General features: G+C 54.0%; 1 protein-coding gene across 2 annotated transcripts in view; it reads left to right on the forward strand.

Moving 5' to 3' along the window:
- Positions 1-2,904: 2,904 nt before the first annotated feature.
- The window catches only part of ADRB2 (adrenoceptor beta 2), a 37,914-nt gene continuing 20,792 nt past the window's right edge, over positions 2,905-20,026 (forward strand). The window contains exon 1 of one of the 2 annotated variants that reach the window (XR_012654296.1): positions 2,905-5,202. Coding sequence is in view for 1 of the 2 variants with exons in the window: in XM_075056638.1 (XP_074912739.1) it covers positions 2,984-4,157 (1,174 nt within the window). In the remaining variant the exon portion in view is untranslated. The remainder of the gene's footprint in view (positions 5,203-20,026) is intronic. The other variant, XM_075056638.1, reaches the window with a different exon arrangement.

Here is a 20,026-nt window from a genome sequence, read left to right on the forward strand (position 1 = left end):
ATAGGTGAACAAATATTACCAACACAAGCAAGAACTGCAGAATCAAGGAAGAAAAATCAGCCTTTCTCTGCTTCCTCTACCACACCCTGTTAACCAAAGGAGAGGTTCAGGCTTCTTTGAATATAGTACAACAAAGACAAAATATTTAGATGTAAGCTGGGCTGGCTGATTTCTGCACCCTGGGCCACAGAGACTTCCAGAGTCCTGCAGCAGCCTCTGGAGAGGGATGTAGGACTCTTACCAGGGATATGCAGGACACACAGGTGCCTTTGATAAAGCAGTTGTTACGAAGCAGAGAATTTAGCTCTGACTCTCCCAGAGCTGGTGTTTCCCACCAAGTCCCCAAGCCTGCTTCTCCTCCTTTCAAGCCTCGGTGCCTCGTGCAAGGATGAACATTTCTATGTCTATGAGGACAGGGGACCTAATGCTTTTGGAACGCTTTGATCTGGTGTCAGAGTATTCCCAGATGTTAGCCTAACCCACAGGAAACAGCACAGCAAGCTCGCCAGGTTATTGCCAGAAACTTACCTTGAGGACTTTCGAGAGCTTTCTCATCAGCCCTTAAAAAAGAAGGGGGAACAGCGAGCTGAGGTTGACATGTAGTTCCCACACCACCTGCTTTTGCTTCCCCATTCTGCTTTGCTCTCCCACTATTGCATCTCATCTCTACCTCTGCTTTTCCAGCAGCTTCTTGCCATGCCTCCCCTGCAAGGTGAGCGGTGCTGGCCCCCAGGCAGAGAGGGTGAGGGGGGCCCTGCGTGCACGGAAACTGGGGAACGGATATCGCACCCAGCAAGCGCTAACTGGGCCAGACCCTCAGCTGGTGTGAAGTCTGTGAAAGCCAATGGAGCGCTACAGACTCACACTGGCTGGTTACAGCTGTACCTGTTGGTATGTGTGGGAAACCTACGGCCCCATTTATCTCAACTGCGGGCAGGGGAAACTCCTGGTAATTAGCTAAGGTCATTAGCACTGCATACCTGGGTCCTCCAAATGCTCCTGCTTTCCAAAGGCTGAGCGTATCTGCAGTGGGAAGGGGTGCCCTGTGGATCTTCTGCTCGCGTCTCCTCATCTTTAAAACCTCCAAAGTGTGCAGATGCAGAAGTGGAGTGTGGAAACAGTGCGGGGAAGCCACTAATTAAGGAAGAACCGTGCCTAGACAGACACCTCACACTGCTGAAACTGCCTTTCATCTCATTTCCTGATTCCAGCACCTCGTTTGCCCCTCTGTTTTAAACCACAAAGCTTCCTCTCCGTACACGGCTCTTCTCTATAAATAGCCCGGGTGCAGCCGGGGTGTGACACGGCCACCCAGCAGCCACGGCGCGGGGCCGGTGGGGCTAAGGCTGCTGCCCACCGCAGCCCGGCCGGCACCCGGCCCTCCGCACCGCGGTACGGCCTTGGGCAGCTGATGTGTTTCAAAGAAGATTTAACATTAGTAACGTTAGTTTAATTGCTAACGAAGACGGGAGTCCTCCACTGCCTCTGCCGTGGGAGGGCCGCGGTGCAGCACCCGACGAGACACTGACCTGCAGCTGCTTTTGGTGCAGCTGGCAGCATGGGGGCAAATCTGGGCAAAAGCAACTCTTCCTGTTCTCCCTTTCTGTGGCACAGGGCAATTTTAGAACCCCAGCCTTCAAGCTTCGCTGTCACTTCCTCAAGCCCGCCGGGGCCCGCAGGCAGCGCGATGTATCTCTGCGGGAGAGCGGCACGAGGCTGGGCAGTGTCGGTACAGAGCAACGGGCAGAAACGAAACTCCGGCGGCAGCGTTATCTCCTGTTAGCCTAAAAGGAAGTTTGCAGGATTCCTTAGTCCTTATTTAGCAAATTTGTTTGCTTTGGAGGGAAATACTCGTGACAGCGTCTGGGGCTAACCGCATGCCTGGCTGCAGCGCGGCAGTGCGCGGCAGTCGCGCAGCCTCCCTGCCTGGCCAGCGCTCCCAGGACAGCTGAGGGGGGTCTGTGCCCTTGTCCAGCTCCGGGATTTCTGGAGCTGGGCTGCGGCTCCAGCACCCGGATGCACCCCACCGCCCTGGGTGCCCACTGGGATGCTGGGCCGGGGGCCGGCAGGGACGGAGACCTGGGTGACGTCCTGGTGCAAAGCGTCACCGGTGAGGATGGGAAAAGCCAAACCCCGGCGTCCAGGCAGGGATGAAGTCCCTGTGAGCGCCTGGTGCCTCGTGTCCTGGAGACACCCCCGGGGGCAGGGAGCACACAGGGTGCGTGGGTGGGGCGGGAGGCGGGGCGCACGTGGGGCGCGGAGGCACGCGTGGGGCAGGGGGTGCGGGGACACCCCCGAGGCAGGGAGAGCATGGGTGGCACCCGTAGGTGGAAGGCGTGGGGACATGGCTGGAAAGCACAGGGACACCCTGGGGCGGGGAGCACGCGTGGGTGGGGGGCGTGGGGACATGGGGGGGGTGGAGCACGCTTGGAGCAGGGCGAGAGCATGGGGCGGAGAGCAGGCGCGAGGACCCCGGCGGGGCTGCAGCACGCGTGGTCGGGGGGGGGGGGAGCGCGCGGGGCGGGGACACGCGTGGGGCGAGGCGGGCGGGCCGAGGCGCGGGGGAGGGGGGGTGGGGGGTGCGAGGTGCGCGCGGGGCGCGGCGCGGGCTGCCATTGGCTGCGGCGAGCTGATGTCACGGCGGGTGTCGCTATAAGCTCGGCGGCGCCTAACGGGCTGCGGGAGTCGGGCGGGCGGGCGCGCGGCCGCCGCGCGCGGGAGGGGACGGGGACAGAGACAGAGACGGGGACGGGGACGGTGCGGGGACGGTGCGGGGACGGTGCGGGGACGTGACACGTGACGTGACGAGCGGAGCGGTCCCGGGCACGCACAGCGGGAGCACCCCGCGGCCAAACCCGCCCCGCACCTGCCGTCCCGTATGCGCGGCTCCCGGCGCAGCGCTGCCGCGGAGGAGCCCTAGGCAAAGCCGAGCCCCCGCCGCCTGCCCGGGGGGGGGCTGCTGTTGCGGGGGGGGGGGGGGGCCATGGGGGTGGCAGGCACCGAGCTGCCCGGCGGCAACGTCAGCGCCAACCAGAGCGCCGCCGACCCCACGCTGTCGCGGGACGTGTGGATGGTGGGCATGGGGATCCTCATGTCGGTGATCGTGCTGGCCATCGTCTTCGGGAACGTGCTGGTGATCACGGCCATCGCCCGGTTCCAGCGCCTGCAGACTGTCACCAACTACTTCATCACCTCACTGGCCTGCGCTGACCTGGTGATGGGGCTGGCCGTGGTGCCCTTCGGCGCCAGCCACATCATCATGGAGATGTGGAAGTTTGGGAACTTCTGGTGTGAGTTCTGGACCTCCTTGGACGTGCTCTGCGTCACTGCCAGCATCGAGACCCTCTGCGTCATTGCCGTGGACCGGTACTTCGCCATCACCTCCCCTTTCAAGTACCAGAGCCTGCTGACCAAGAGCAAGGCGCGCGTGGTCATCCTCGTGGTGTGGGTGGTCTCAGCCCTCACCTCCTTCTTGCCCATCCAAATGCACTGGTATCGGGCAGACCGTGTCGAGGCCATCCTGTGCTACGAGAAGGACACGTGTTGTGACTTCTTCACCAACCAAGCGTACGCCATCGCCTCCTCCATCATCTCCTTCTACCTGCCGCTTGTGGTCATGGTATTCGTGTATGCCAGGGTCTTCCAGGTGGCCAAGAAGCAGTTGCAGAAGATAGACAGGAGCGAGGGGAGGTTTCACACCCAGAACAAGGAGCAGGAGCAGAAAGGGGGAGCTGGGCACCGCCGTTCCTCCAAGTTCTTCTTGAAGGAGCACAAGGCCCTCAAGACCCTGGGCATCATCATGGGCACCTTCACGCTGTGCTGGCTGCCCTTCTTCATCGTCAACATCGTGCACGTCATCCAGGACGACATCATACCGAAGTACGTGTACATTCTCTTGAACTGGCTGGGCTATGTCAACTCTGCCTTCAACCCTTTGATCTACTGCCGGAGCCCGGACTTCAGGTATGCCTTCCAGGAGCTCCTCTGCCTCCGCAGGTCTGCCCTGAAGATGTATGCCAACGGCTACTCAAACAGCAACGGCAAGAGCGACTACAACGAGGAGGACAACGGCTACCCCCTGGCATCGGATAAAACCTGCGACTTGCTCTGCGAAGAGGGTTCCTTCCCTCACCCTGAGGACTTTTTGCACTGCAAAGGTACTGTGCCTAGCGGGTAGCTTCGAGACGTGATGGGCTCTGGCGTGGCACACGTCGGTTATAAAGAGGAACCTTTCTCTCTAAGGAAAACCCAACCCCCCCGTTAATAATAATAATAATGGTCCTCTTCTAGAGCGCACCTAAAACCTCATGGCTGCAAGAACCCCCAAACTGGGCAAACCTTCCGCAAACAGGTGGGGGGTTGTCCCGGGCAGGGTCGGGCGGGCTGCTTGCAGTCTGCCTCTTTAGGGGCGCGACCGTGGGTCCCCTGAGCGGGGTGGGGGGTGGACGGGAAATTTAGGGCTGTGCAGAAAGCTCGCCCCCGGAAAAAACTTCCTGGCCGTGGCTGGTGTTGAACTACCTCATGTCCTTAGTGTTAGGAGCCGGCGGCTGCTGCGGGAGCTCCGTGCGGGGCGGCGGGAGCGGGGCTGGGGCTGCAGCCGCCCGCCCCGGCGGCAGCCCCGTCCGCGGAGCCGGGCGCCCCGCGGGAGTCCTCCCGGTTCCCTTCTCGTAACCGAGCCGGTGGCCGTGGGACCCCTCCCCGGCCGGGAGGGCAGCCCCGGGCGGTGGTACCAGTGTGGTCCAGCCCTGGGGAGCGTGCAGGGGTGGCATTCTGCGACAAAATCCCCGGGGAAGGGATGGCAGGAGCGGGGCTGAGCGCGGCTCGGTAGGGCTGTGTCGGGTCCGCGGCTGTTGCCGGCAGTGGGACAGTTTAAACAACGCCCAGAAAAAAACGAACGCTATTTTTGCCAAGTGCTAGAGGACTTTCTGCTGAAATAGTAGTATTAGAAATAAATGGACTGTTTGCCCAGAATGCGAGACTGTGACGGTGGGACTCCGGAATGGGGTACCGGGAAGTCGGGTGAAATGCTGCTACAACCACAGCCGGTCCTTTCGCTGAGCTTCCAACCAAAGCTTTTGAACTGCCCGGTTTGTTTAACTACAAGTCTCAAATGACAGTGAGCCCGAGGAGGCGGGATGGGAGGAGGTTTTTTATTTTCACTGGCAGACTGGAAGCACAGCTCTGGGCGCGGGACGGCTGTAGGTTGGTTGGTTTGTGGAGAGTTTTGGGTTTGGTTCCCCCCCCCCCTCCCCCCGCCTTGCGGCAGGCTTTGCATTTTGTTCCCGGGTTGCAAGAGTTGGCGGCGGGCGCGCAGGGCTGTCGGGGGGGCGGCAGACACGGGCGGGCAGGTGTGGGCTGCGGGACGGGGACGGGGACGGGACGGCACTGCTGCCGAGGGCTTGCTCTCTCAATGTCCCTAGCTGGAGGGAAGCAGCGATCGGCGCGGGGGGACGACACACGGGACCCCCCCTATTGCCTCCACCCGCGGCTGGCCCCGAGGGCCGGGACAATGTGCAAGTGCGAGGTCTTTTCCGATACGCTCGGGAGAGGTGCGAGGAAACGGTGCTCACGGGACCTGTCGGCGCTCCGTGGGGCCGCGGTGTCCCGCGGGGGGATGCTCGGGCACGGTGTGTGTGCGGGCTCTTCTCCCCCCCCCCCCCCATTCCCTGCAGTTCCACACACCTGCCCTGCACCTCGGGGATTTGGCTTGCGCTGCTGCTGGGGGACACGTTGTGGTCAGTTTGGGGATCGGTGGGTCTCCGGCTGAGCTGGCTTTGCAGGTCAGTGGGGTGAGGAGGTACCCGGGGTGAACCGGAGCTGAGGCCTCTTGGGCTGTTACCCCCCACTGCAAGAGGGGGATTGGGGCAGCACTGGAAGGAAGCAGGGGAGGTCAGAGGCTGGGAGGGGGAACGGAGCAGGGTTTCTGGCTGCTGACGCCTCTTTGCAGTCTCTGTGTGGCCCTGGCTCTCTTGGCTGCTCTAAGGACTTTCCTCAAGGGCCGATATGGAAAGGGGCAGCCCCAGGGAGGGCTGGAGGGGAATCAGTCTCCCCTGGAACCTGGAAGAGCAGTGTGAGGGGGATTGCTGCTGGTGCTGCCACGGCTGCTGCAAGGTGCAGGGCAGTGACAAACTCCTCGAGCTCTCACACCCCTCGTGGTAAAACCCCACCTGGCTTTTGTGGGGCTGGGGTCTGGAAACTCCTAGTGCTCCCTTCTTTCTTTCCCAAAGCAGTCCTGATCCTGCTTGGAAAGGGTGCTGGGAAGGAGGAACAGCTGTAAGAGCCCTCTCCTCCTCCTCTAGCCCTGTGACGGGTGCTGGCTCAGCTCCGCTTGCAGCCTTTCCAGCTCAGCGCTACAGCAGAGGCAGGGAACGTGCCCGAGAGCCCTTCCCTCCTGCCTCTCGCTGTCTGCTTTGATGCCTGTGCCTGTCACTGTCCTCACCCGCTGCCTTGCTGGGGTTGTCAGCAGTGCCTGAAGTCCTTTGAGTGTGAGCCACCTGGGCAAAGGAGGGGTGTGATGGCATGGTGCGGTGTGTGAGGCCGCAGGTAGCCAAAAGCATGTGTTCCTCAGATAAACATTAACAGGCTGTCCGAGCAGGGGGAGACCCAGCGCAGGACCGGGACCGGCAGTCAGGTGGTGTTTGCTTCATACTGCACAAGAACTGAAATGTCAGAGGCTGGCGTGCTCTGGAGTCGGTGCACACACACACACTCCGTGCGGGCTGTGATTATTATGTAGCACTCAGGGGGAAGTGAAAATTAACCTCTTGATTGTAGCAATCGATATCTCCGGTGTTGTTAAATCTCCTGCATTTTTAATCTTGCCAGTCCCTTGCTGTATTTTGCAACGCCCAGGGGCAGCATAGGTTAGCAGGTAGCAAGGGCACAGAGCAAGGAGGTGTCCTACACCGATAGCCAACTCCCAACTGGGGGCCAGGCCAGCCTACAGCAGGCTCAGCAGTCAAACTCCCACTGGCTGTGGGGCAGGAGCCTCTGGCACAAAGAAATCCAGTGTCCACATTTCAGTTGCTGTCTGTATTTTTACTATTACTAATTATTTGCATTTCAGTAGCATATGTTGTGGACCAGGACTTTGTTGTCCAAATAATTGCTCTATTTGTTTGGCTGCCTATGTTCATACTTCAGATGTTGTGGCTGTACGTAGCCAAAGCTGAGAGATGAGCAAGTGGCTAATTGCAGAACAACTACAGTATCCAGAGTACATGGGTGTGGAAGGGACAGGGGACATTGGGCTGTTTGCACTGGGCAGTTGACCTCGGTACTGCAATGCTCAGCTACAGTGTTAGGAAACCTCAGACTTGCAGGCAAGTCTGAGTAGTGAAGAACTGATTTCTTTTCTCTAAGGCAACATTAGTAAAACTGGTGAAATATGAACTGTGTGGTTCTGAGGGCAGCTGGAATTGAAAGAGAAACATTGGAGGATAAAATGTTGTGGCACCACCAAAGTCAAACCAACAAACCTTTCCTGTTCCATGGTTGAAAAAGAAAAGCTGTGTAGAGGAATCCTTTGGCCTGTTAAAATATTTTATAATATAGTTTTATAGATACATGCTAGGCATTAAAAAATGGAGCATTGAAGTTGGGACACTAGCTGCTTAAATTGGTTTTAGGGTACTTAGGATTTTACACTAGCAGAGAGTTGGCTCAGGTTAAATACATCTGATAAAACACACACCAGTGAGTTCATTTGAGGAAAATCACTGTGACAAAATACCAAATTCTTATTGCAAACAGAGCAGGCTACCTTCTGTGCTGCTGGTTTGTACCTTATGCCACTGCCACAAAGGTGGATAGAGCACAGGTCGGATACTGTCCACCCCCCAGGTGTCAGTGGGTACAGCTAACTGGAGCTTTGTGGTACATTCACTGCTTTTAGCTACTTTGGCCAAACAGATTGTTACTAGTTTTAAAGTCTTAGTCAAGATGAGTGTCACAAATGCAACTTCTGTGTTGTTACAAAATACTGTCCTCGCTGTAGGTCCTGCTTGTGATTCCGGCAGCTGTAGTTTCCACATTAGGGGCTGTCTTTGCTTTGTCCTCCAAAACAGGCAGAGCGTCGAGAGCTGCTGAGTTATGTCAGTCCTTTGCCTCTTGGGAGCATTCCTGGAGAGCTTTTGCTTTCTGGGAAGCCAGGCCTTGAAATATAACCTGATGCTTGCTCCAGCACTGGGGAGGTGTGGAAAAGCAAGGGGAGCTGGCAGAGGGGATGGGGTCTGGGTGCAGATCCCCACCTGGGAGTGTGACTCGAGCATCTCTTGAGGGCCAGCCATTCCCAAAGTGCCTCCTATCCCAAATCGTTCAGCAATTCCTAATGCGCAGCATTGCCCATCAGTGCATATCGCATTGCCGTGGGGTGTCAGGGTGTGCGTGTGGAGCCTTGGCTGTGTCTGCCCAGCCTCGACTGTGGAGCCGGATCCACACCTTGCAGCCTCCCCTGTGGTTTGGGTGAAGGTGAGACCCCTGCCTAAGGACACTGCCGAGGCAGTGGGTTCGGCAGAGAGGGAGGGAAGAGACCTAAGTTATCAAATGCCCCCTTATGTTTGAAAATAGGCCGGAGATTAGTAGTGTAGAAAGGAGAGCCCAGCTTCTCCGGAGAGAGCGGATGTGTGAGCAGGGACACAACGTGCTCTTCAGCTCTCCCACGTCACAGCCACTGGGCTTTTCAAAGGGCTTATTTATGTATTTATTTACTATAAGGGACATGTTTTTGCTGTAGAGGGGAAGGTATTGACAGGGCTGGCTAGGAGCATAAACAGCAGGCTGCAATCTATCTCCTAGCATCTCTTGCCCTTCTGGTATAGAGTCACAGAATTATTTAGGTTGGAAAAGACCTTTAAAATTATCAAGTCCAACCATAAACCTAACACTGCCAAGTCCACCACTAAACCAAGTCCCTAAGTGCCACATCTACACCTCTTTTAAATACCTCCAGGGATGGTGACTCAACTACTTCCCTAGGCAGCCTGTTCCAATGCTTGACAACCCTTTTGGTGAAGAAATTTTTCCTAGTATCCAATCTAAACCTCCCCTGCCACAACTTAAGGCTGTTTTCTCTCATCCTGTCACTTGTTACTTGGGAGTAGAGACCAACACCCACCTCGCTACAACCTCCTTTCAGGTAGTTGTTTGTAGAGAGCGATAAGGTCTCCCCTCAGCCACTTTTTCTCCAGGCTAAACAACCCCAGTTCCCTCAGCCGCTCCTCATAAGACTTGTGCTCTAGACCCTTCACCAGCTTCGTTGCTCTTCTCTGGACACGTTCCAGCACCTCAGTGCCTTTCTTGGAATGAGGGGCCCAAAACTGAACACAGGACTCGAGGTGCAGCCTCACCAGTGCCGAGTACAGGGGGACAACCACCTCCCTGCTCCTGCTGGCCACACCATTTCTGATACAGGCCAGGATGCCATCGGCCTTCTTGGCCACCTGGGCACACTGCCGCCTCGTACTCAGCCGGCTGTCGACCAACACCCCCAGGTCCTTTTCTGCCGGGCAGCTTTCCAGCCCCTCTTCCCCAAGCCTGTAGCGCTGCGTGGGGTTGTTGTGACCCAAGTGCAGGACCCGGCGCTTGGCCTTGTTGAACCTCCTACAATTGGCCTCAGCCCATCGATCCAGCCTGTCCAGACCCCTCTGTAGAGCCTTCCTACCCTCCAGCAGACCAACACTCCCGCCCAACTTGGTGTTGTCTGCAAACTTACTGAGGGTGCACTCAATCCCCTCGTCCGGATCATCGATAAAGATATTAGAACTGGCCCCAATACTGAGCCCTGGGGAACCACTTGTGACCAGCCACCGACTGGATTTAACTCCATTCACCACCACTCTTTGGGCCCAGCCACCCAGACAGTTTTTTATCCAGTGAAGAGTGCACCCGTCCAAGCCATGAGCAGCCGGTTTCTCCAGGAGAATGCTGTCAGAAACAGTGTCAAAGGCTTTACTGAAGTCCAGGTAAACAATATCCACAGCCTTTCCCTCATCCACTAAGTGGGTCACCTTGTCATAGAAGGAGATCAGGTTAGTCGAGCCTTTCATAAACCCATGCAGACTGGGCCTGATCGCCTGGTTGTCCTGTACGTGCCTCACGATGGCACTCAAGACGATCTGCTCCATAACTTCCCCAGCATCGAGGTCAGACTGACAGGCCTGCAGTTCCCCAGATCCTTTCAGCCCTTCTTGTAAATGGGCATCACATGTGCTGACCTCCAGTCAACTGGGACCTCCCCAGTTAGCCAGGACTGCTCATAAATGGTTGAAGGTGGCTTGGTGAGCGCTTCTGCCAGCTCCCTCAGTACCCTTGGGTGGATCCCATCTGGTCCCATAGGCTTGTGTGTGCCTAAGTGGTGTAGCAGATCGTTAACTGTTTCCCCTTGGGTTATGAGGGCTTCATTCTGCTCCCTGCCCCTGTCTCCCAGCTTAGGGGGCTGGATACCCCAAGAACAACTGGTCTTACTATTAAAGACTGAAGCAAAGAGGGAATTAAGTACCTCAGCCTTTTCCTCATCCTTTGTCACTATGTTTCTGCCTGCATCTGATAATGGATGGAGATTCTCCTTCGCCCTCCTTTTGTTGTTAATGTATTTATAGAAGCATTTTTAATTGTCTTTTACAACAGTAGCCAGTTTAATTTCTAGTTGGGCTTTGGCCCTTCTAATTTTCTCCCTGCATAACCTCACGACATCTTTGTAGTCCTCCTGAGTTGCCTGCCCCTTCTTCCAAAGTTCATAAACTCTCCTTTTTTTCCTGAGTTCCAGCCAAAGCTCTCTGTTCAGGCAGGCTGGTCTTCTTCCCCGCCGGCTTGTCTTTCGGCACATGGGGACAGCCTGCTCCTGTGCCTTTAATTACAATGGTTCTGCTGCCAGGAGTCTCAGACACCCACACTGGCTAAGGAAAGGGCTTTTGTCCCCTCCCTTTGCCAGTCCTCTGCCTCCCAGTGTTTGTTTTCACTGCTATGATGAATCCATTTCCCAAGGAGATGGGTTTATGAGCACATTCATTCCTCTGGCAGGAGGGAGGGTAGCCTGTCTTGCCTGTTCCCTTCTCTGCTCTATGTCAGCAGATAGAAAGTGCCGTCCTTCTAAAAGCAGCAGGGAAGCAAAGGTTTCCTGGCCGACTGTGGCAGTGCCTGGCTGTGTCCTTGGGCTATGAGGATGGAAGAGCGAGCTGGGGATGGTGCCTGCTGGTCTGCTCACCAGCCTCACACCAGTCTTCTCCCTCCCCACCTGCCTCTGCAGAAGCATCCAGCCCTGCTGAAGCACCTCTTACTTTGGCTGACACACATCTTTTCTTAACTTGTAAGAGTAGTATTGGTGCCTTCACTTCAGGTTTGTAGCATGCACAGTACCCAGGGTAGTTCTTCAGGTTCAGATGAGCAAGGGCTGTTTTGAAAAGCCACCCTGGCCTTGGATGTTGTTCACAGCAGAGAGGTGGTGTGACCCCAGGCTCCCTGAGATTAGTATTTTGCAAGGATTAAGGTTCCTTTTATCACTGTTTTTACACTTGTTCTTGGTTTCTCAGGTCCACGAGTAGGACCGCAGCCACTCTTTGGCCTTTCCTTGCTGTGCAATAAAGTCTCTTTCAATGTGAAAGCTTGGCTCTTTCTGAGACTTGAACCCAGCAGCCTGAGCATTTCTTCTCCTTGTTATTCTTTTATTATTGGACCTGTTTTGAAAGTGAGCATTAGTCCTAACCTTTCTTCCTAGGGGCAAAGAGAACATTTTGCAATGAACAGACATCCTGGGCTATGAGGACGCTGTCATTTGGCAGCTGGGGTAGCTACACCCTCTTATCAGAGACATTCCTGTGGGGTGACCAGCTGCACGGGGCACCCGTGGGAACCTGTGGGTGCTTTTTGTTGTATTACAGAGTAGGGCAGCAATATTTCACCCAGCACTGCCTCTTGGGAGATGCACTACAGCTGTTCCTCAAGGGCCCAAGCTGCAGCTGGTGGCATGGGCAGACAAGGTGGCAAAACCGCTCCCTCTTCCACCCTCAGCCAAAGGACTGAGGCTCATGTTTGCCTGCTGCAGAACAAAGTACAGCCAGCTCGGTCGGGAGCACAGATGCTTCCCCGGGGTCTTAGTGACACAGCCTGGGTTTGGACAGAGCAGTGCATGCTGGAGACTGGAGTTTACACAGAACTTGGAAGGAGGTTATCTCTCCTGGTAGGTGTTGTAAGAGCAGGACACAATCCTGATTGCCCTGGATTTGGCATTGGGTATTTGCAAGCATTGCTGTGTGTAAGGGTGCTGAATCAAGCAGAGTATTTTAGGGAGCATAAAGCCTCTACAAACTTTCTTTGTCATGAAAAAAGTGGATTTCCTGCTTCTCCATGCATGCAATTTCAGGTTTTCTCCTGTTTTCTCACCCTCCCGATGGCATGAGCATACAAGTGAATTTCTGTGCAATATTACCAGTGCCAGTGAGAGTGGATTGGGAAATATTTACTTGTTTACTGCCCTTGGTAAGGTCATTTTTGCACAAGTGCATATATATTTAGATATATGTATGTATATGTGTGTATATATGTCCATTATCTATATACAGCGATATACAGAACTGTATATAAACAAGGAAATGTAAAGGTGTTTTGTTGTGCTAGACAGATAGATATATAGATGAAGATCTGTATGTCCAAAAGTTTGAGTATTTATTGCAGGTCCTATTGATTGACATTGTGTTTAAATAAAGAGTATTTATGGTATGCTTGTAGTCAAGTGTCCTTGCTTAAAGCTGTTTTGCTGGCTGTATTTCCCCCATACTCTTGGAGACTCTTCCAGTGAATCTTTCAGGGCTCGTTAAAAAAAAACCCAACCCCTGAATAGCCTGGTGCTGGTGGGGAGGCACGCACAGCTTCCCTGAGTGGACAAGAGTTTCATTAATTTATCCAGCTCTTTGAGCCCTGGAAACGGTGAGGAGGTTGCAGGTGCTCAGCACCTCGCTGTAAAAGGGCTTCTCTGTTTTTCACCTCTTAAGTCAGGGTTTGCAGACAAAGTGGTTTTTAAAAGCCACCTGCTTTTCTGCCTGTTTGGACTTGAAACAGTGGCAGTCTTGGATTGCTCCTGTGCTCCCCTGGCAGAGCAGGGCTGCTGCAGAAGCATGGACCGGTACAGCTGGGGGCTTTAATCCTCTGTTGCTGGTCACCAGTGCCAGCGTTCCCTGGGACTGGGAGAAAACACAGATGTCCAGTGCAGAGACTGTTGGGATGGGAAATGTGAAACACTGCAAAATGTATGCAGGGCTTGTCTGTAAAGCCCGGTGCTGTCTCTGCTCTTCTCTGGCCCAGAAGCGAGGCCCCGTGCTGGCATCGCAGCAGGGGTGAATGATGACTCTGCTCCCTCTCCGCTGTCTGAGCAAGGTCTTACCTTGCCCGGGATGAACACCACACACCTCGGCAGGGCTTCTTAGTCTTGGCTCAGCACAGTGCAAACACCGTGTGGCGGCTTCTCCACCTGTGCTGGTTTGGAGCTTGGGCTGGAAGCAGGGGCAACAGTGTGAATTGCCCCGCAGGGATGGGCGTGACAGGAGCACAGTGTGGTAAGTCACTGCTGTCTGTCCCAGATTGCTTTATGTCCTAATTAGGATTGGAAAAGCTTCTGGGGGGGTGTTCGGAAAAGTATCCTACTCTCCTGGTCTGTTCTCTGTTACCTGTTGGCCAGCTGTGTTGTCCTGGTGCTCATATTGCTTCAGGTGGGGGTGAAGAAAGAGCATGGTTAATGTAAAGTAGGATCACAGCCCAGCATGTTGCAATGACAAGTATTTTGCATTCTTTATGCCACTTAAGACCGTGATGAAAGTCTTGGCAGCGGGGGCCAGTGTGTGCCCTGCACGTTTCAAGGCTGCTCCTTTCCAGAAACAACAGCAGGGAGTCATTGTGCAGCTTGGACAGGGAGAGATTACACCAGGCACTTCCAAAACACGACAGATGCCCAAATGATAATGATTTATGGGTTTATATCCTTGTGCTTTCAAGGGTTAGACAGCCCCAGCTAGAAATACAAGCCATTGCTGACTGTAGGGGTCCTGAAGAAGGAATTAGTCGGACCTTCAGCATCTGCGGGAGGAGCCTCAGCTGCTATTCAGCTCCCCCCATCCCCATTAAAACAGGACATTCAGACCAGAGAACACTCTACATCCCACCTTGGAAAGGTGCTTGGTCCTAAGAGGTGCTTAGAGCCTAGTCCCTGCTTCCCAGCACATTTGGTGGTTGCCCTGAGGCTCCCAGCAGCCCCTCCTGGCTCTGGTCCTCCAGCGATGCCAAAGGCATTAGGAAACCACAGTGGCCACTGCCAGAGCTACCTGCAGTCTCGCAGACATGACTTCATTGCAGGCGTAGGCAACAGGAGCGACGACGAGAGGATCTCTCACCAGCCCTAGTCTGAACACAGCTCCCCACTCGCACCACATCCTCGATGGCTTGGCGGGGGGGTTCACACTCCACCGCTGAGCTCCACAGCCTCAGCCCAGTCCTGAGAAATGCATAAACAACAAACGGCCTCTGAGAAGCCCATGCCAAGTCCTTTCTCTCTCATGTAAATATTTTTTCCTCTTAAGTGTATGCAAGTGTGAAAAATCCCTCCTTAATCTTTTTTTCTCTCTGGCTGAAGGAAATGCTTGTTCATCCCTCGGTGCGGACTGCCCTCATCTTGATATTTTGCAGCCATCAGCCCAAGCAAGACCCACACTGCTGAAAGCAGTTATCGCCCCCAAAGCCGTACTGCTCTTCCTGCCTCCCAAGCCCACTGGCATCAGATCAAACGGTGCCTACCACGATGGGTACCTGTCAGGACATTACACTCCTTAGTGGCTGTTGGATGGAGGTCCCATGGGCTGCAGCATGTGGACAGCAAATTTGTTAGGCAGCCTTGAAGAAGCCTTCAAAAATAGTGCAAGATATCCATGAGGTTGCAGGGTCCCTGTTCCAAAGCCTGAAAGTCCTATCCTGTTGTATTCGACTCATGGCTGGAAATGCATGGCAGTTTTTCCTGAGAAAAATTGCAGCAGAAGCCCTAAATAAGTTTCTTGATGCCTAGCCCTGGAAGCAAACAGCTCAGTTGAAGATACGCTGATTTTCTGATACATGCCTAGTAGAGAAGGGAAGTGTGTCTGCACATAGCAGAGGTAGTGGAAGCTCCAATATATCTATGTGTGGGGGAGCAGGTGGAGAAGCTGTGTAGGTACCTGTTCACTGGGGAATCTGTTCTCACTGTTCAGATGTTTTCTTACTCTCCATTCACCTCACCTGGCTGTCCTGCTTGGGAATGGGTGGGATCGGGTGTAGGCTGTCACCCCTCTGTTCCAGCCCTCTGCTTGGGACCTCAGCTAAGTTCTGTGTCTCATGAAAATAAAAAGACATTGCTGGTGGTGGTTTCAGAGAGGAAGCGTGTTGGCACGGTGGCCAGCCTCGCACAAAAGAATGATGCTGAGATAGATCTGTATCGGCCTTGACTGTAAGTCTTTTTTGTGAAACCTCATTGTAACCCAGATAGTACTGTGATACTCTGCCTCGACACGAGTGGCTGAGCATGGGACCTTCGTTATAGAGACAAGTTAGGCTCAAAACCTGGAGAGCTGCTGAGTGTGAAGGGCTGTACAAACAGCTTTGTAGCTAAAGAAGAGGAGAAAGAAACAGTTCCCTCACGCTCGGATGAGAAACACCCTGGAGCAGCCCAGCAATTTGATATGGAGAGATGCTGACTTTCTAGGCTGGGTTTTAGGATGGTCTCCCAGGGGGATTTGCTGCGCTGGGCCCTGCGATGCCTTTCCTGCTCCTTTGCCTTCCCAGGTGCCTTGCTAGACTAAGTTAGCCCAGTTCAAGCAGGACGAAAGATGTCTGTGCTATAAACCATCAAGTCACAGATTTTCCACGGGGATGTGTGTTACTCTGTTCCTGTGCTCTTGTTGAGCTGGACTGCAGTGCCAGATGCAGTGGTGTAAGCTGGAAGGTAACTTGTGAAATCGGTTGTGACAGGGAGTCAGTCAACGCTCTGCGTGATCTTGAAAGCCTGCTTGTAGCAGGGTCCATGTCTGATTACAGAGATCTTTGGTGTGGAAGGTGGGAGGGGAAGAGAGATGCTTTCATGGTTGGGCTAGAGGGTTAGGTGTTAGTCAGCAAGACAATTTTTTCTAGCACAGACATCAGAGCAGTGTCTTACCCTGAACGGCATTTTGCTTTGCATTGCGATGAGTGCTGGTAGGGACCTGCCTTTCATGAGGACCAGCCATTTGAAGGGCTGTGGCTCAGAGATACCCCTCCCCTTGTCTTCTCCTGGCAAGCACAGGTTGTTCTCTTCTTCTCAGCTTCATGAAAGTGGAGTCATTTGTGGACTTGCCAGGGTTTTGCACAACAGAGGTGTTAGCACACTCCCTGCCGTGGGAGATGGAGCCCTGAGCCATGTCAGTGGTGGTGGTGGCGGAGAAGCAATGAAGGCAAGTCCCACCCGAACCTGGAGGTCCTGCTGTCTCCAGCTGAGATAGAAATATAGACATACAGAGCACAAGTGTATAGAGTTAGAGATAGAGAAGCAGGGAAGGCACTAAGCTGGGGGCACAATCTGCAGCTATTGGAGTTGATACATATCACTTCAGCACAGCAGCTGAGACGAAAGGGAGCTGTAGGGGGGAGACTCATGGGAGGAAAAAGGAAGAGCAGAACCACAGAAAGACATTTTGTGACTCAGAACAAGGAGGTCATTCCTTAGTAACAGCGTAGCATGATTTGTTCAGCTCATTTAAAAGCTGGCTGTGTAGTGCCCTGTCTCTCTGGGGCTCTCTGCTGTAGAGAAAGACCCTTCTTAAAAGGGGATCCTCAGGGTACCTATTTATAGCATGGAAACCCCTCCAGGAGAGTCATCCAGCCTTGAATGAACATCTCCCCGTCCCCGGCAGCAGAGTGATGTACAGGCTGTTCCTCCCGCGATCCCAGCCCCTCCTTCGCAGGGGCCCAGCTGACCTTTGCTAGCAGACTGTACGGGACAGTTGCAGGCATCTCTCCCTGGCGCGGGAGGTGATGACACCCCGGCTGCCGCCATGCCGGGCTGGCAGAGGCAGGAGGAGGCAGGGAGAGGGGCAGGGTGCCGGGCTGCTCCAGCTGGGCTGCCCCTTGCTTGGCGGTGGGGGAGAGTCAAGTGATGAGAGGCGAGGGGTGCGTGCTGTTCCCAGAAAGAAAAGGTCAGGGCACGGAGCTGTGGCGCGATTTGCCTCCGAGGCAGAGCCGGTGGCAGTAGGGCCGGGGCCGGGAGGGCTGTGATTTCTAGGCATGACTTGTGGATGTTGGCCAGGAGACACAGAAATGAACTGGAGAAGGGGAGAGGGTTGTTGGTCTGAAGTGAAGCGTGGGGCTCTGCAGAAGTGCTGGCTAGGGGCATGATCAGCTCTCCCTACCAGTCTGCAATGCCCCCCTGGACCTTAGAAGGACCCCAGGAGAGGGTGCTGGCATTGCATCTGCTCGGGTTTGGTCTCAGGCTGGGCTGACTCAGTCCAGCCCTCCGTGCCGGGGGCAAGCAACTGCTGAGCAGCACACTTGGACTCACTTGTTTGGCTGCAGGATAGGATTTCAGTTTGCTACAGTTAGATGGCAGAGCTTTGGGGATTTTCCTTTCTGATACGATATACCAAGCCAAAGGCTTATAATGAAGTCAGAGTGGTTTCAGAGGTATTTTCTTTCTCTGCCTAAGAATTCCCTTTAACATGCAAAACTCAGGAGGGGAAAAAAGATGATAAAACTGTTTGGACAGGGCCAACTTTTTTAGCATAGGTTTGGACAATGCAGCTTGCTGAGTGACTGTGTCTGTAAGGAGGCTTCTGTCAACTCTGCCAATAAAGTCATAAATCCAGTACAGACTGGTGATGAAAAACGGAAAGAGAAGGACTCAAAGGAGAGTGGTTGAAGGGACAGATGGAGGCAACTGAAGAACAGAGGCAAAATGAAATATAGCCCCAGGGGAGTATAAAAAGATGACAGAGAAACAAATGGAAATGAGAAAAGGGCCCTAGGACGGACAATGACTCAAGCACCAGCAGGAAACTCAAGGTGGAAAGCAAGAGGCCAGATCCCATGTGGAAGAGGAGGGAGAGGGTGGAAAGGGACTGCAGAAGGAGAAGAAACAGGACTCAAAAATGCCATGACAGCAGGATCTGTATTTCAGCACAGGCAGCCTGACTGGTGCCTCTTCCCTCCTACGTTAGTAGTTCCTTGTCTGCTTTCAGCCAGTATGAGTTTGATTTAGCAGATCTGGCAGGAGGAAGGCAGGGGGACAAAGGGAGAGGGGACGGTTTCTCAGTGATACAGAAATGCTGGGGAACCGTGGGTGAAAGAGCATGGCCATTAGAGAGGCAATGCATGCACAGTTTGTTCCCAGAGTCGGGGGAGTTGTCCAAGGCAAGTGGCCAGCCTAATTTACACTCCCAGAGCAAGGAAGGTGAGTGTTGTTTTATTTTTAAAGACTGTCTCCTCTTCCTTGCACCATGCTACCTCCTGCAGTGGGGTTCCAGTTTCAGGAAGAGCAGGGTAAAAACAAGCCCAACCAAACTAAAACATTCTGCTTTTACCCGTAAATGGCATCAAATATTTTTGTCTCAAGTCATTACTCTTCCCTCCCGCCTGACAAAGCCAGTGCTGGAAGGCCTGGCCTTGCAAGCTAGCACCTCGGGAAGATGACCTGGGCAGGGAGCAGGCAGGCAGTGGGGCAGGTCTTGGCACAGGGCAGTGGGGCTATGTTTAAACCCAAATCATCCGAGTGATGAGCATAGTGAGAGCACACTGTGCCAGGTAGCTTCAGACCTCACCGGGCTGAGCCATTTGGCCATGCAGTGGGACTGCACTGGGGAACCGGAATTTTTCCACCCAAGGCAGAACAAGTACCAGATTCACCAAGAGGGCTAGCGAGAGACAAAGGGAGGTGGTGTTTGAGCACCGCCTCAGCTGAGCATTTCAGCGGGAAGGCAGGCTGCTCAGCGGACTCTCCTTTCCCTTGTTGCCGATGCCTTGTGCAGGGTTTGGTTTCTCCTGGGGATGGGAGATGCTGAAGAAGAGCTGGCTCATTGCAAGCAGCTGGTGTGGAAGGAAAAGCTCTCTGCGTCTGCAAACTGCAAGTAAGAGTTTAGGTGGCCCGAGTTAGGTGTTCAAATTATGCTAGTGAGCAGAGCCCTGTCCCTACTGATGACTGAGTAAATCAGCTGGGACAGGGCACTCAGACCTGATGAAGGGATGTGGAGGGGGTTTCCACTGGAGATGAGTAAAAAAGAGACAACTGATCCTCCTGTCCAATAAATATCCAACAAATCCTGGCTCTGGTTGTCCAGCCCTGGTGTCACCTTTTCACTCTGCCAGTCTCAGGGCCACGGGTCACAAGACAGCAGTATCAAGCCAGTCCCTAGTCACGTCCCATCCTAGCCCGACACTGGAGAAGGCACAGAGCATGTCACACCGTGCTGTGCTGCTCAGGTATTCTCCCCTGCCAGCCAAAACTTTCAGCAGGCTCATTACAGCAATTTTATGGGTCCTTCACACTGCTAGAGTGGGAAGAAAAGCCAGGGATTTTGTCATGGGAGGAAACTCCTACTGCAAACTTGAGATGCTCCATAAACACCTGGATTGTTTCTGTCTTTAGTGTTTATTTTCCTTCAGTGTAGGCAAAGTGCCATATCTCAACTGACAGGGCACTGCAGAGCATTCCCACACCATGGTGGTTGGTGATCCCTTGCAGTGAGAGCAAAGCAGGAGCAGGGATGTCCCTGGTGTTGTACTCCTCACTCCAGCATCACCCGCAGGATCAGACTGTCCTGTGCTTTGGTTTTGGATGGAGGTATCCCTTCTCTGTACTGCATATTAGTGTCTTGATTCCAATATTTTTCTCTACTGTCTCCCCTTCCAGCCAGTGCAAATGCAATGATAGTCACGAGGTGGCCTAAAGCTGACCTTGGGTTACTTAACCCTGCTAGAGCACTGGGACAAGCTGTGTGTGTTGGTATGGGTGGGTGTGATAGAGAGGAAGATGACTGTATAAGCCAAATAG

This window comes from Buteo buteo, chromosome 24 (assembly GCF_964188355.1).
Source record: "Buteo buteo chromosome 24, bButBut1.hap1.1, whole genome shotgun sequence".
Lineage (NCBI taxonomy): Eukaryota > Metazoa > Chordata > Aves > Accipitriformes > Accipitridae > Buteo > Buteo buteo.